Source organism: Henckelia pumila, chromosome 2 (assembly GCF_033568475.1).
Source record: "Henckelia pumila isolate YLH828 chromosome 2, ASM3356847v2, whole genome shotgun sequence".
NCBI lineage: Eukaryota > Viridiplantae > Streptophyta > Magnoliopsida > Lamiales > Gesneriaceae > Henckelia > Henckelia pumila.
In genome coordinates, this window is record NC_133121.1 from 19550026 (window position 1) to 19566310 (window position 16285).

General features: G+C 38.5%; 1 protein-coding gene and 1 non-coding gene across 2 annotated transcripts; both read right to left on the reverse strand.

Moving 5' to 3' along the window:
- Positions 1-8535: 8535 nt before the first annotated feature.
- On the reverse strand, positions 8536-9198 carry LOC140877325 (probable glucan endo-1,3-beta-glucosidase A6). Its single transcript, XM_073280863.1, has one exon. The coding sequence runs from the start codon at positions 9196-9198 to the stop codon at positions 8536-8538; it is 663 nt and encodes a 220-aa protein (XP_073136964.1).
- Positions 9199-11425: 2227 nt separating this feature from the next.
- On the reverse strand, positions 11426-11530 carry LOC140885910 (small nucleolar RNA R71). Its single transcript, XR_012151323.1, has one exon. It is a non-coding gene; the product is annotated as a small nucleolar RNA R71 (small nucleolar RNA).
- Between the last annotated feature and the right edge of the window lie 4755 nt (positions 11531-16285).

The window sequence follows — 16285 nt, forward strand, 5'->3', positions numbered from 1 at the left end:
GATTGGCATGCATTTCCAATTCTAACTCGAAGTCTCACTTCTAATCTTCAATCTCGTTCTATCCCTGTCGTCTCTGACTCGATCCTGCCCCACCTGTTGCCATGCACACATACAAAAACAAGATAACAGCCGGATAATCCGGTGAGAATTGATATTCCCAGTAAAAGAGACAATCATGCAGTATCAATCAAACATATCAATCAAGACATGCATCAATCCAAGTCATATATCAACTTCAGATATAAATCAAGTAAACATATCAAGTCATGACATGTATCAACTTCCACATATCTATCACATCAAGATAGAATTAAAGTAATTAATCCAAGTACTGAATTAAAATGATATGCATGTCTTTAAAACTTCTGGATTATCAGACTCAGATAATCAAATGGAATTCTTCTTTCTTTCTTTCTTTCTTCGGTTTGGGATCCTGAGGTTAAAATATCCAACAATCACACCGAACTCCCCTCTCGAGGTGGACGAGGCATATTTTAATCCTCTAGACTCCAGAGCATTATAAAGAGTTTATTTGACAAGGTATAAAATCTTCAATCAGGTCACTCTACTACAATCTCTAGATCGTCTAATCAAATTGAAATGAATCAAGGCTCAATATGAATGCATATGTCATCTCATGCATTCTAATATCATTTCAATCATCAGTGCATATAAGCATTCAATCATGCTTTCATTCATCAATTCAAATAATCATTCAAACATTATTTCGTCAATATAAATGCATATATAATCTCATGCATTCAAATAAATATTCAATCAAGCAAGTATGTGATTTCTTCAGAACACTCGAATAAAGTCTAATTCGAGTTAATCGTTCCATTCAATTCTAAGTCGTCTTTTACCTTATTCGCTTCGAAGGTACTTCAATCTGAAATCAATAACAAGGATAAAAGTCAATATCCAATCAAACTCTTTCAAAACTCAATCAACTTCTTCAATCGATAAATAAGAAAATCGATATTGTACCGACTTCAATCTTCCAACTGACCAAAGCTGCTACCTCGCAACTCTACTGACTTCAATTCAATCTATCATAAGAAGTAAATAGGATCAATATCGACATCCAAAAGCTCAATCAAACTCGATACGATCAAAATATTGAACGATATCCAAAACTCAAACTGACGGCATAACGGCTATAAACTGATCAAACCGGAAACGCAGACAGCAAGATATCAATTCAATAAACTCATAATCATCTCAATATCATACAAACAATTCAAATCCTTCAAATCTAAAATCTCCAATTTCGAAATAATCTTCCAAAAATCAAAACAATTCCGAACGACGCTCTATTTCAAAACTGACAGAGAAAAAACGATCAGAACTCTGCCAAGATCAACATACTCCAAACTCAATCGATTCTAACAACATCCGAAAATAGAAGTCTAGTTGATCGAAGAAAAACTTACTATAGAACGAAGCTCTCGCAGACGTGATCGCTAATCTGCCTTCAGAAATAAATTCCAATGGACGGATCGAGCACGGGGAGAAATCTGGAAGCTCGAAGAACAAGGGAGGCGCTACAATGGAGGGAGGAGGAGATGGGGAAGGAGATGAAGTGATGAGGAGACTAGTCAAGGCCTCCATAATATAACAAAACCATAATTTGCATTTCAGTCCCTAAATTTTCCAAAAATTGCATTTTAGTCCCTGATCAAAATCGAATCGGCCCTCGATTTCTAAAAACTCTGATTATCTCAAATAAAGTCCATTAAGATAAATTTGGGGCATTACATCCTTTCTCTCTTCTTCCAGGCCAGCCAGCTCTTTGAGTTAGAGGACCCAATCGTTCAAAAAGCAGGGCGTGTCTTCTTCTTCTTATTGCTCCGGTTCAGGTGGCGTTCATCACTTTGGGAAAAAGAAGGGCCAAGGACAGTGTGCTACTTGTGGAGGCCGTCATCGGACTGATAAATTTCGCAAGTCGGGAGATTGTTTTTAATGTGGTGAAATTGGCCATATGAAGAGGGATTGTCCACAGACTACCGGAGGATCAGCGTCTGGTTTTGGTTCTCATCCTTCCATTCCACAAAGGTCGCAGGAACTCTATTGGGAGCACCAATCAGAGACCTCGTGTTTTCGGTCAGGTATTTGCCCTGAGTCAGGATCAAATTCAACAGGATAACGAGGACGTTATAGCAGGTCCAGTTCTTTTATGCGGCATTCCTATATTTGTTCTCATCGACACTGGTGCTCGCATTCTTTCATTTCAGCAAGATTCGTTAAGCTCTATATGTTGCCGTACATACCTCTAGATGTAGTGTTATCTTTGTCTACTCCGACTGGTCATTCAGATTTGGCCAAGAGTTTAGTCTTGGGGTGTACATTAGAGTTTGAGGGCTCTGAGTTGTTATCAAACCTTATGGTTCTAGCAATGGAGTATTTTAATTGTATTTTGGGTATTGATTGTCTTGACCTCTTATAGAGCTACGGCGGATTGTTATCAGAAGATTGTTCAGTTTCGTTCAGTTGAGGGCGATAGTTGGTTTTTCTATGGTAAGGGAGCGCAATCCCTTATGCCTCTGGTTTTGGATTTGAGGGATGATCAGGATTTAGAGGGGGGTGGGGAAGGCTACCTTATCCATGTGATTGATACATCCATAGGTAGCAGGTTTGTAGAGGAGTTACCCATAGTTTGTGAATGCCCAGATGTCTTTATGAGATTCCAGGGTTTCCTCCTGTTAGAGAGGTTGAGTTTGGGATTGAACTTGTACCAGATAAGACACCGATTTCTCGAGCGCCTTATCATCTAGCACTAGAAGAGATAAGAGAGTTGCAATAGCAGTTGCAAGATTTGTTGGATAAGGGATATATCCAACCGAGTGTTTCACCTTGGGGAGCGCCAGTTCTTTTCGTCGAGTAAAGGGATGGTTCTATGTGTCTTTGTATCGACTACAGACAGTTTAACCGTGCGAGGATTAAGAACAAATATCATTTGTCATTGATTTATGATTTGTTGGATCAAATTCAGGTACCTCTGTGTACTCAAAGATTGACTTATGGTCAAGGTATCATCAGTTGTCTGTTCGAGATTTGGATATCTCGAAGGCAGCATTTCGTATCCGATATGGTCACTATGAGTCTTTAGTGATTCCTTTTGGGTTGACAAATGCGCCTGCAGTGTTCATATATTTGATGAACAGAGTATTCCGCGATTACCTAGACAAGTTTGTCGTTGTCTTCATTGACGACATTTTGGTCTACTCACGCAGTGTTGATGAACATGCGCAGTACTTGAGACTTGTACTGCAGATTCTCCGTGAAAAGCAGTTATATGTCAAGTTTAGCAAGTGTGAGTTTTTGATTGACCGAGTGATATTTATTGGTCATGTTATCTCTCGAGAAGGAGTATCAGTCGATCCAAGTAAGACTGAGGCTATTTTGAATTGGTCGTGTCCGACTAAAACTTTAGAGATTCATAGCTTTTTGGGATTGGCAGGGTATTATCAACGGTTTATCAAGAATTTCTCGCGAATTGTTAGCCCACTGACGCAACTGACAAGAAAAGATGTTCCTTTTGTCTGGTCAAGCGAGTGCGAGCAAAGCTTTGACGAGTTGAAAGGCCGACTGACTATTGCACCTGTTCTTGCATTGCCATCAGGACCTGGGGGCTATGTGGTTTTTACCGATGCATCTCTTCAAGGGTTAGGCTGTGTGTTGACACAGAATGGACATGTGATTGCCTATACTTCCAGACAATTGAAGACCCACGAAAACAATTACCCAGTACACGATTTAGAGCTTGCAGCAATCGTGTTTGTGCTAAAAATTTGGCGTCATTATTTGTATGGAGAGAGGTTTGAGATCTTTTTGGACCACAAGAGTTTGAAATACTTGTTCACTCAGGCAGACTTGAACATGCGGCTGCGTCGATGGTTAGACCTTCTCAAAGACTATGATTGAGAGATTAAGTACCATCCAGGTACTTCTAACCAGTGGAGGACACACTTAGCCAGAAAGTGAGTATCAGCACTCTCAGTATTAGTTCAAGGACTAGTACCATTCGAGAATGCTGTTCTTCAGGGTTTATGTTTCAGCATAAGAAAGGACAACAGGGAATTCGAGTCTCCTCAGTGCTAACTGAGTCATCCTTGTTTGCTCGTATCCGAGAAGTGCATTTTTCTGATTCGAAGACGCAGAAATTATCAAGACTTGCTCAGGGAGACAACACATCCAGTTTCCATTTTCAGACAGATGGATTATTGTGTTTGTCTGGAAGAGTCATGGTACCTGATGACTCAGCCCTGCGAGACTAATTTTTGTCACAGGCACATCGTAGTAGATTCGTCGTGCACCCAGGCAGTGCCAAGATGTATAAGGATCTACGTACCAAGTTCTGGTGGAAAGGTATGAAGAGTAGTGTGTATCAGTTTGTCTCTCGTTGCCTTGTTTTCCAGCAGGTTAAGGCAGAACATCGACGACCGGGTGGTCTGATGCATAGTTTGGAGATTCCAAAATGAAAGTGGGAACATGTGACGATGGATTTTGTCACCCACTTGCCAATGACCTCCAGACAGTGTAATGCTATTTGGGTTGTGGTAAACAGATTGTCCATGTATGCTCATTTTCTCCCATACAATCGCGAGTTCAGTTTTGATCACATGGAAATATTTTGCATTTAGGAGATTGTGTGTTTGCATGGAGTGCCGTTGAGCATTGTCAGTGATAGAGATCCAAGATTCACCTCACATTTTTGGGGTAGTTTTCAGCTAGCCTTGGGTACTGCCTTGAGTCTCAGCATAACGTATCATCCGGAGACTGATGATCAGTCCGAGAGGAATATTCAGACATTGGGGGATATTCTGAGGACTTCAGTGATGGACTTTGGGTTATCATGTCAGGATCATTTGCCGATGATAGAGTTCGCATATAACAATATCTACCATCGCAGAATTGGCATGACACCATTTGAGGCTCTTTATGGTCGCCGTTGTCGAACAACCTTACTCTGAAATGAAGTAGGGGAGAGAAAAGTTGAGGGGTCGGATTTGATTCAGTAAATTGTGGATAAAGTTGAATTGATCAAGAAGAGGATCAAGACTGCACAGGATAGAGAGGCAGTTATGCCAACACCAAGCACAGACCTTTGCATTTTGAGACAGTGGAACATGTCTTCTTGTGAGTTTAACCTTTCAGGAAGGTGATGAGGTTTGGTCTCAAGGGAAAGCTAGCTCCGAGATTCATTGGTCCGTTTGAGATCTTGGAGAAAATCTGGGATATGGCCAATCGTTTGGCGTTACCACCGTATCTATCCGGTATTCATAACGTGTTCCATGTGTCACTAATTTGTCAGTAAATGGCAAATGAGTCACACATTCTGCATCCGACAGGGGTTTAGCTGGAGCCTGATTTGTCATATATGGAGAGACCGCTCAGAATTCTTGACAGGAAATACAAAGTGCTTAGGAATAAGTGTATCCCTCTGGTCATGGTTCAGTGGAAGCGTCGAGGTACCGAGGAAGATACTTGAGAGCTTGAGATTCGTATGTGTTCTGAACATCTAGAGTTGTTTTGATTGTATTTTATTTCCATAGTTAAGCTATAATTGTAACTGCAGTATTGTAATAAGATGTTTCATCATTGTGTTGTGTTATCCTAGTCCTGATTTTGAGGATGAAATCTCTTAAGTGGGGAAGAATGTAGTAATCCGTCTCCAAATTAAGTTAATCAAGCGCCTAAATATGTTTAATTGGCTTAAACATGATTAAGGGATCTTCTAATGGATTTTAAAAGTTGAAGAACGAACTCAAAACGATCAAAATTGGTCCGGTAAAAGCTTTGATCTTTGAGCAGATCGAAAGCTCCAAACAGGGTTCGGAAGGTCCGAATAGATTGGAGCTATTCTTCCAATTTCGGAAGCTCTGCAGAGTTCGGAAGCTCCGAACTAAGATTGGACGCTCCGATCGTCACCGTGGCCAGCTGTCGAAATCAATGCGTAAGCAGTGACGTCAGAGATCGGACGCTCAGAAGAAGGATCGGAGGCTCCGATCTACTGTTGGCAAGCATCCTCTAGAAGTTAGACACGTGGTTGGTGAAGCGAGTTCGGATGCAGGGATCGAAAGCTCCGATCGGATCGAAGGCTCCGATCGCTGTCTATATATAGGGGTGCCGAGTTCATTTCCAATTGCACCTTCCAAAATTTCCTCTCTCCTTTCTAGTTAGTCTTTTGGGGCTTTTAGGGGTTTCTAGGCGTCATATTGAGAAGCCGGTAGTAGCGGAGGGCTACGGAAGCAGTAGCGGAGCTATGCCGATGTTTTGAGGCAGTCGCCATCAACGGGCTGACTACGGACGCTGGTATAACTTTGGATCCCTATAGAGATTAGAGAGTATGTAATATCTTAATTAAGGCTTTTAAAGCACAATAAGTGATATAGTGATTATTAATTATAGGCGTGGATTTTGAGTACCTTGACTGCTAGAGTTGCTAGGTTGCTTGGGTTTTCTCAATAGAGGTACGGACATATTATCCGAGATTCTAGGTTGAATATACATGTATTATTTTTTCATGTTTTGTGTGGTATTATTATGTGCATTGATATTATGAGGCATGCATGTACACGTTGAGCTTTATGCGTTGATTTGCATAGCATGTAGTAAGTGTCGCTCAGCCCCGTATTTTTAGTGGATGAATTTTCATGGATTTGGATTCGGTTATATCCACAAGTTTTTATGGTATGGAAGCCACCTCCTGATGCGACGGCCCAGTGTGCTACATATCATGGCGCCTTGACTGAGCAGATAGGTTTTCCAGTACCTTTCATATTGCATGTGCATGCATGGTATATGTTTATTTGTACTTCTGTACTGAGTGTTTTATGCTCACGTCCAAGTGTTTTGTGTTGGACACCCAATTCGATGGGGAAGGACTTAGGTTGGACGGACCCGGTGGCAGCGGTCGTTGAGCTACTGATGTGGTGATGATTTATTATGGTTATTTGGGTTGAATTGATATGATTAGGAGAATTTGCATTGCTTTAATTCATTTTATAGTTCCTAATTATTGTTTTTTATTGGATTTATGAGAAGAAGGAGAATGAGAAAAAGGTAGATGAATTTGAGAGGAAAAGATGGAAAAACTATTCCGCGAGAATGAATTACGGAGCAGCAATGATAAAAAAAAATCATTTTTAATTTTAGAGAGATCCAAATTCGATCTCCACCGTTCAGAATTAAGTTCAATAGCTCAATCTGACGGCTAGATCTTGAGATATTAAATTTTCAAAAACGTTGTGCGCTGGAAAAAAGTGAGCTCGCTCGATCCGTCAAACTTTACCAATCGATCGGCCGTATGAAGAATGAAAACAGAAGTGGATGAAAAGTATGCTCGCTCGATCGGTCAATATTTTCCGATCGAGCGAGATATCGGGAGCAGAAAAAAAATAAAATTTAGGGATTTTAAAACTCTTATTTTGCGGGCTTTATTTCGTAGGCTTTCAAGGCCATTTAAATAGGATATTGAGACGCAAAAGAGGGGATTATCATCAGATCGAAGAGAAGCAGATTGGAGACGGCTGAAGGCTGAAGAACACACTTAGGCTAAGTTTTATCTTTCTTGTTCTTAGATTTTATTCTTCTACATTTTAGAACTTGGTTGAGGAAGACAAACCCTTGAGTTATTTTATTTGTGAGATTTAGTTTTTTTATTGTTTAATTCCAAATTGCGTATCAAGAGTTGTTTTGGATTGATTGTCATGCTTGTATGTGAGATTTTAGGATTGATCACCTTAGGATTTTGCTATACATAATTCAAATCCGTAATTTTTTGAATCATCTGATTTTTGAAGCAACTATGATTAATATTTTCTGCTGTTGAATTTGTTAAATCGTAGGAACAACAATTGACTAGATTAAATACATCCGCTGGTGCATGTGTTGTCTAGATTCATCAGTTTCACTCATATGAATGCTACCTTAAATTTAAATCTAGATCGCTGGTATTTGGGTTGATTTATTGGTAAGGGTTAATCTAGAACGCTGGTGTCTAATTAACTAAGACTAAGGTGGAATAGGAATTAGATTTTCAATGGTGAATATTCAATGAGAATTCACTACAACAAATATTGATTTTAACAACACTCAAAAGACAACGGTTTTTTCGAAAAACTGTTGTCTTTTGACTTTTAACAACAATTTTAATAAAAACCGTTGTGGTTGGCTATATTTTAATGAAAGAGGACAACGGTTTTTAAAAAACCATTGTCTATGAGCGTGCTTTTTATTACCTACAACAACGGTTTTAATTAACCGTTGTCTATGAGCGTGCTTTTTATTACCTACAACAACGGTTTTAATTAACCGTTGTCTATGAGCGTGTTTTTTATGACCTACGACAATGGTTTTAATTAACCGTTGTCTATTTGCGTTTTTTTTGGAGTCTACGACAAAACAGTTTTAAAACCGTTGTCTTTTTATGTTGTCTTTTCTTTTTTCCATTTTTTTAATTTTAAAAAAATAAATATGCAAGTCACCCTTTTTCGTCAATAAAAAATAAAAATTACTCAACCCCTTTCTTCCTCATCCTCTCGCTCTCACGACTCTCTCAAAACCCAACCCTAGCCGCCCACTTATCACCGTAGATTCGAGATTAATCTGGAGTGGTTGGCCTACCCACGCGAAATAATTGTACGCATCAACGAAGAAGAAAGATTTGCTCCTATCCAAGAAATGGAGCAATGGTTTAATCACTTTCTCCCTAACATCGAACCTGAAAGTGCCGTTCGACGGCGGGAATGAAGATTCCAGGGCATCCATAGCTAATGGGGTTCCGACCTTGATTTTCTTCAGCCCGAACTTTCTCATAGAGTACCTGATCGTGTTTGGTGAGTTGCTCAAGATTTCGTTCCCCACGAGAAGGTACCGGATCTTGGATTTGGGATAAAAGGGGACGACATTCAATCGCACCCACTCATCCGCGAGCGTTTGGTTGGTGGAAATGTCGTGAATGAGGTCGTTGGGTACCATGATAGAGATTTGAATGTCGGTGTTTTGGATGTCTTGAAGGGTTTTTGGGTTTGCTCCGTAGATTTTGATGCGTTTGCCATTGAGTTTCTGGACAAGCTTAATGGATTCTGAAGGGGAGGGGAGATTATTGCCAATATAGAAAGGAATGGAGACATGAAGCTTCCAAGTCGTCACCCATATTCGACAATAGTTGCCCGGTATTGAAACTTCATCCATTCAATTGAAATTCGATCTACAGGTTTGAGACCTTAAGATGGCGTTAATATAGACACTACAAGAAATTTTTTTCTCATTCGGAGATTTCTCGGAAGCGGGCTTCTTCTCTGCTAATTTTTTTTTCTCTTCCTTGGCCTCCATTGCTATAGTACACTACCAGATATGGATTTTTGAATTTACTGAAACTAGATGGTATTTTTTGTTTCCTTGTTTTCTTTGTTGCGAGAATGGTGAATCTAGTTCTTCGTGCTAAAACATTAATTTAACTTGTAGTTCTCTTTTTTTATGTGTTTTGCAGTTTTTCTAGCTTTGTAGCAGCTGCTTATACGGCAAAGTTGTAAGGTAAAAGGGTATAATGTGTTATAGTGTTTCAAATTGCGTACCACTCATTGCACTTTCCACACACAAATCGTGGTGCTGGTGAAGGATGAGGTCTTAAGTTCACATCTGCGAAATCTTTCCTCTCCGCTGCATCCGAGTAGACCTCTCGATCATTTTTGGGTATTTTCTAGCTTGTTCTTTGTGTTTTAATCGGAGGATTATCTGGAATATGCGTCTTTCAGTTGTGGTTGCTGATAATTGTTTGTAACTTTCATTGATGAGCGATGCATGTAGATGTTAGATTTGTGCTGCTTATAGTTTGTGTATGTGTGATTGCTATTTGATCAGCTGATATTTGTTTTAGGTTTTGGGGCAGATTCTAGCTTTGTTCTGCCATTGATATATGTATAGACTTTACTGTACTATCTATGGATAAATTTACAGTCTTTTCTTGGAGGATCTGCCTAAAATCTCTGTTTGAGTTTGAATCTTGAGGTTTCTCGAGTATTTAAATGGGAATTGGACACCCTGTGTGTTGCTTGTTCTTTGGATTTGCAGGTCTAATGTTTCGGATCATGCATATTTTTCAAATATTTGGATTCACCTTATTTTTTGGGAATGCAGAAGTTTAATATTGGTTGAGGTTTGGAAATAAAGTAGCCATGTGTCCAGGTAGCAACACAGCTTCTACCGAGTTTGTTGTAGAAAAACAGTTATATGGATCAGTTGCTTTGGTTCGTGACCAATGATTTATGGATTTGAATTCCAGAATTTTGACATCTTTTCTGCTACTTGAATTCGTCAACTTGTGCAGATAGTCGTGATGCAGACGATAATGGTGGATGCTATTCTTGAAGGAGTGTTCCAAGTTAATTTATATAGATTAGTTCATAACTCGATCTATTGGAAAGTTTCGAGTTAATTTATATAGATTTTTTCATAACTCGATCTATATATTTTTTGTTATAGATTGATTTTGAATTTAGAATAAGAATATTGATTTGTAATATTGAAAAATTGTATATTAAATTTTATTTTAGAAATTTTAATTTTTTTTCATTTGTAATGTTGAGGACAATGAATAATAACTGTTTTGAAAATCAAATTAAGACAACAGTTTAAAATTGTTGTAAAAAACAACATACGACAACGGTTTTAAAACGTGGTTGAATAATAAGCAAACACCTACATAAGACATCGGTTTTAAAATGTGGTTGAATAATATTTACGACAACGGATATAAACTGTTGCAAATCTGTTGTGGTATGTCAACATAGACAACGGTTTATAACTGTCGTTAAAGGCAACTTAAGACAACGGTTATAAACCGTGGTCAAATACTTTGTACGACAACAGATATTTACTATTGCATATCCGTTGTCGTATGTTAGAATCCACAACGGATATAAACCGTTGTTGTATGCTATACTTTCGACAACACCTTAAAGTACAACAGTTTTTTGACCCCTACGACAATGGATTATATCCGTTGTCGTTTCCCGTTTTTCTTGTAGTGATTAATTATTTTTAAAGAATCGATGATCAAGTGAATGATTTCAAGGATGTAGTCAACCGATACCAAGACTTGTTTTTAATTGATTTCTCTAGTTTAGTTTAATCTTGCATGTTAATTGATTTAAATTCCAAATCCCCTTTTATTTATCTTCAGTATTTTTAAAAACACAAATAAATTTCACTTTTCTCGTGGAAACGATCCCTACTCACACTACTGCATATTTTGTTATCTGATTTGAGTTGGATAATTTGGGCATGACACGACTTAGTGTTACCAAATTTTGGCGACGTTTCCGGGGAAGGCGTTAAATTTATTTGTGTTTTTATTTTTTTTCACCATTTTTTTTCTTGTTTTTGCAAGATTTTTTGTGGTGTAATACTTCAAGATGTCAAATCGACAAATATTCACAAGTTTTATCCAGCAACATGGAGAGCCATTCTACGCAGCATGGGAGAGATTCAAGGATTTAGCAACCATCTTTCGATTTCATGACTTTTCTAACTGTTCTCCCCTTACATTTTTTCTTGACGGTTTGAATGCAGTGACAAGAAGATACCTAATTGAAGGATTTTTCTCAGTCGGTAGTTCATTATTTTTCCAAGATGATGATAGTTTGATGCATCTGTTGGATGATATGACAGAATTTGACTATTACCGGTATTGGGATCTTACACACCCGGATTTTACAAACCAACCATTCGAGCTTCAAAAGGAGGAGGGAAGTTGTTCTAAATTGGTCTTACATCCGCTAGAGAATATTATGAGCAAGCTTGTGGCATCAACTGAGGAAGCTATAGAAGATCTAAAAAATTCTAGATGTCACCTTGTGGAGCACATAGAGAATATCAAGAGATCAATCGTCCATGAACACCGAGAACAGGAAGTGAAGCAAGATACTAAAGCAGTGACCAACCCGATTTGGTTCGATGATGATGACTCAGAGAACCAGGATTGGGAGTGCAAATCAAATCATGCTGAAGATTTAGAGGTGTTTGAGTCTTTTCTTCTTATTGAACCGCAGTCGAAAGATATTATGGAAGAAATAGAGTATGATGAAAATATTTTTCCACTCGAGTTTGAGGATGATGGATTTCAAGAGTCTATCGATTTGAGCTCATCGATAGTATTATCATACACACATCCCCAAAATCCTTCCTATCCATCAGTACCAGTTTCAAAAGATGTTGGCTTCCGAGAGCCCACCGAGACGTTCTCTTCCCATTTTTACCAGCCGCTATGGAGTGTTGTTGAGGTGACGAGCTTAAACTGTTTATATCTAGCCAAGCTTGAGGGCACATGGAACAAAGACCCATTTGTGGTGTCATATGAAACTTATTTTGGGCGTCAGCCGCTATTTGAGGAGTGCTTCTGAGGGTCAAGCTAAAGACTGAAAATCAAGCGCTGCTTGGGAGGCAACCCAAGGGGGGTATTCTCTTTTATTTCTTTTATTTATTTATTTATTTATTTGTTTCTTATTTGTTTTTATTTACTTTTGCATTTTTACTTACATTGGAGACAATGTAATATTTTAAGTATGGGGGAGATGACTTAGCCAATCATTGAGAGAAAGTAGCCGATTTTTGAAGAAAAAAAAATTTTGTGAGCTCATAGTAAGTAGGATGATGATTGATTAGCCTATGATAAAAAAAGTTGTTAAAATTGTTTTTGGTGAGAAGATTTTACTCTTGATTGGACATGAGAACCGTAGGTTAAGTAGTGAATATTTTTAAGCACACATGTTTGACCAGTGAAGTGTAGCGATGTATTAGATACTATGGATGTTTGTTGGAACATTGCACGGCAATAAGTGTTTGTGAAACTTGATAGTGTTTCTTGAATTCTGATGGTTTTTATGACATTGCATTATTGTTTTTATGAATTTTTTTTTGAAAATCAATAACAATTCCATCTGGGCTTGGAAAGTGTTTGAAATTCTATTCACTTTTCCATGCTAAGTTTGCGGGTTCAATGGGATTGTAGCTCCATCCGGGCTATAGATGAGGGAATTGAAATTCAAATCCTATCTTAGTTATAGCTAAGTTTGTGGGTAATTATTATGGCTTAAGAAAAATCCGAAGGTGCGTAATTATATCTCAAGAGAGTCGTGTTTTTGTTTAGGGATTGTTGGGAGGAAGGAGACTTGATTGTGATACTTACACTGAATTGTCTTAGGTCAGCGAACAGTCTTGAAACTATTTCTTTTGAAGTTGCATGTAGCTGGAATAAAATGGCACACACGCACGTTCATGCTTGACTGATGGTGTACTGTGGAAAATCGAGAGTATTTGTAATTTTGTTTTGTATGTGGGACTTTGTTGAGGCTTTGATTTTCATGATTCATCTTTGCTTATATTTTTGTGTTACTCGAGGACGAGCAAGGTTTAAGTATGGGGGAATTTGATGTGATGATGATTTATTATGGTTATTTGGGTTAAATTGATATGATTAGGAGAATTTTCATTGCTTTAATTCATTTTATAGTTCCTAATTATTGTTTTTGGTTGGATTTAGGAGAAGAAGGAGAATGAGCAAAAGGTAGATGAATTTGAGAGGAAAAGATGGAAAAGCTATTGCGCGAGAATGAATTACGGAGCAGCAATGATAAAAAAAATCATTTTTAATTTTAGAGAGATCCAAATTCAATCTTCACCATTTAGAATGAATTTCAAGATATTTTGAAGCTGCTGTCCAAATTTCAGCTCAATCCGACAGCTAGATCTTGAGTATTAAATTTGCAAAAACTTTGCGCGCTGGAAAAAAATGAGCTCGCTTGATCCGTCAAACTTTACCGATCGATCGGCCATATGAAGAATGAAAACAAAAGTGGATGAAAAGTATGCTCGCTCGATCGGTCAATATTTACCGATTGAGCAATATACCGGGCGCAGGAAAAAAAATAAAATTTTGGGATTTTAAAACTCTTATTTTGTGGGCTTTATTTCGTAGGCTTTCAAGTCCATTTAAATAGGATCTTGAGACGCAAAATAGGGGATTATCATCAAATCGAAGAGAAGCAGATTGGAGACGGCTGAAGGCTGAAGGCTGAAAAACACGCTTAGGCTAAGTTTTATCTTTCTTGTTCTTAGATTTTATTCTTCTAGGTTTTAGTACTTGGTTGAGGAAGAAAAACCCTTGAGTTGATGATTTATTGGTAAGGGTTAATCTAGAATGATGGTGTCTAATTAACTAAGATTAAGGTGGAATAGAAATTAGATTTTCAATGGTGAATATTCAATGAGAATTAATTATTTTTAGAGAATCAATGATCGAGTGAATGATTTCAAGGGTGTAGTCGGCTGATACCAAGGCTTGTTTTTAATTGATTTCTCTAGTTTAGTTTAATCATGCATGTTAATTGATTTAAATTCCAAATCCCCTTTTATTTATCTTCAGTATTTTTAAGAACACAAATAAATTTCACTTTTCTCGTGGGAACGATCCCTACTCACACTAATGCATATTTTGTTATCTGATTTGAGTTGGGTAATTTGGACGTAACACGACTTAGCGCTACCAGCTGCTGTTGTTGCGTGGTGATCCTATTTTCGTTCAGGTTGTTAGATTGGACTTTTAGTACCTTCCGTTCGATGGGGTTGTGTAATATTTTATTTAGCCCGGTAACAGGGTTTTGGTTTAGAGGAAGGCTGATGGGCGGGTTCCTTAATTTGAAGTGGTGGGGGGAGAGTAGTGGTCCTTTTGGAAGTGGCAGTGGAACAGACAATAGTGGTAGGGCGGTCGTTACTCGTGCTTTTACCCGCTGATTCATACGTGGGTAAGCCTCGAGCATTCACACCAGAAGTAGAAGAATTAGAATTTGACATGAAGGGAAGTGATGAATACTTACAAGAGCAAAGGTGGTCGATCGGAAACTGTGGAGTGGGAACGCCGGATGCCTTCAGAATAGGGAAGCTCGAAAAAGAATTATGTGAAAAAAGATGAAGATGCAGACAAATGGAGACAAGAAATACTAATAAGCTAGTAATCGCAACCGTTCATGGATGGAATGAACGGACGGACGAGATAGTAGGACACGAGTAGATGAAATGACGTCTGACAATATTTGACACACGCGTGCCTCTGCAACTACTAGGGCTGACATCTTGCTTAGGTCAACCCTAGTTTGGTCGTGGATTCGAAAGAAAAAATCATCTCTCACCAGGGATTCGATGTTAATCACTCGGGACAGCGAGCGAGGCTCTAGCTCGACCATTTTAGGAGAGAGTGGTGATACCTTAGGAACATCCCAAGTTGTCACCAAACCGGGTCGAAATGAGAAGTTCGGAATGAAGGATGGAGGACCAGATCACCGAATAGCTCAGGGAAGGGGTGGCGAGGGCCCAAATGTAGGGAGAGATACCTGGCCTGGGAGGTTAGTAAGCGAGAGAGAGGGTGATCAGACAGCCTGTGGAGATCCTAAGACTAAGTCAAAATACCTTAAACCGACATCACCTACAATTCAGAATCATGTCCTCCCCACATTGCCACGTCTCCGAGTACGTCTATAGCACAAGCCACGATCCACGATCGTGGCCGGTATCCGAGAATTTCGGAGGAGCCCCTTCATTCCAAGATCCTATTAATAATGCACAACAAGATATAACAGGTGTACAGTTATCTCAAAACTAAGACATAAGTCACCAATTCGGTCTCTAATTTAGAGATCGAAAACTAAATATTGGTCTTTAATTTAAAAATCGAATATATCTGTCGATCACCAATTTAGAGATCCACAAAACCCTTGGTCTCTAAGTTTTGCGACGAAGGAAATTAGCACGGGTAGTTTCGGTCCCTATTCGGTTGTAATTTTTTTGTAGAGCCACAATTTTACACAAACCACTGTGCAAAAATACTAGTAGTTGATATTTAAGTAGGTCTCTTGCGAACAGTCTCACATATCTATATTCATGAGACAGATCGACTGCATTCATAGCTACGGTGGAAGTAATAATTTTAACATAAAACGAAATACTTTTATGAGTTAGTTCATATCACATATAACTCTTATAAAATTATAAAATTGACACGTGATATAATTTCACGTGAATTTTTGTGTTAATTAGTTAATGATGGAGACGTGGAGACTTCATACGGAAAGATGGAATTGCCCTATTGATCGAGTATTTAATTTGGAGGATCAACGTACAGCTGACCCGATGAACTTCCTTCATTTCATTTTTTTTAATTATTTTTGGTAAATCCCATCATAACTCGATGCGATGTAGGAATCCATGATAAATTATTGATGTACCA

What these genes read in the sequence shown, in the direction of transcription:
- LOC140877325 (XM_073280863.1), bottom strand. Translation starts at nt 9,198, where the DNA reads ATGGATGAAGTTTCAATACCGGGCAACTATTGTCGAATATGGGTGACG.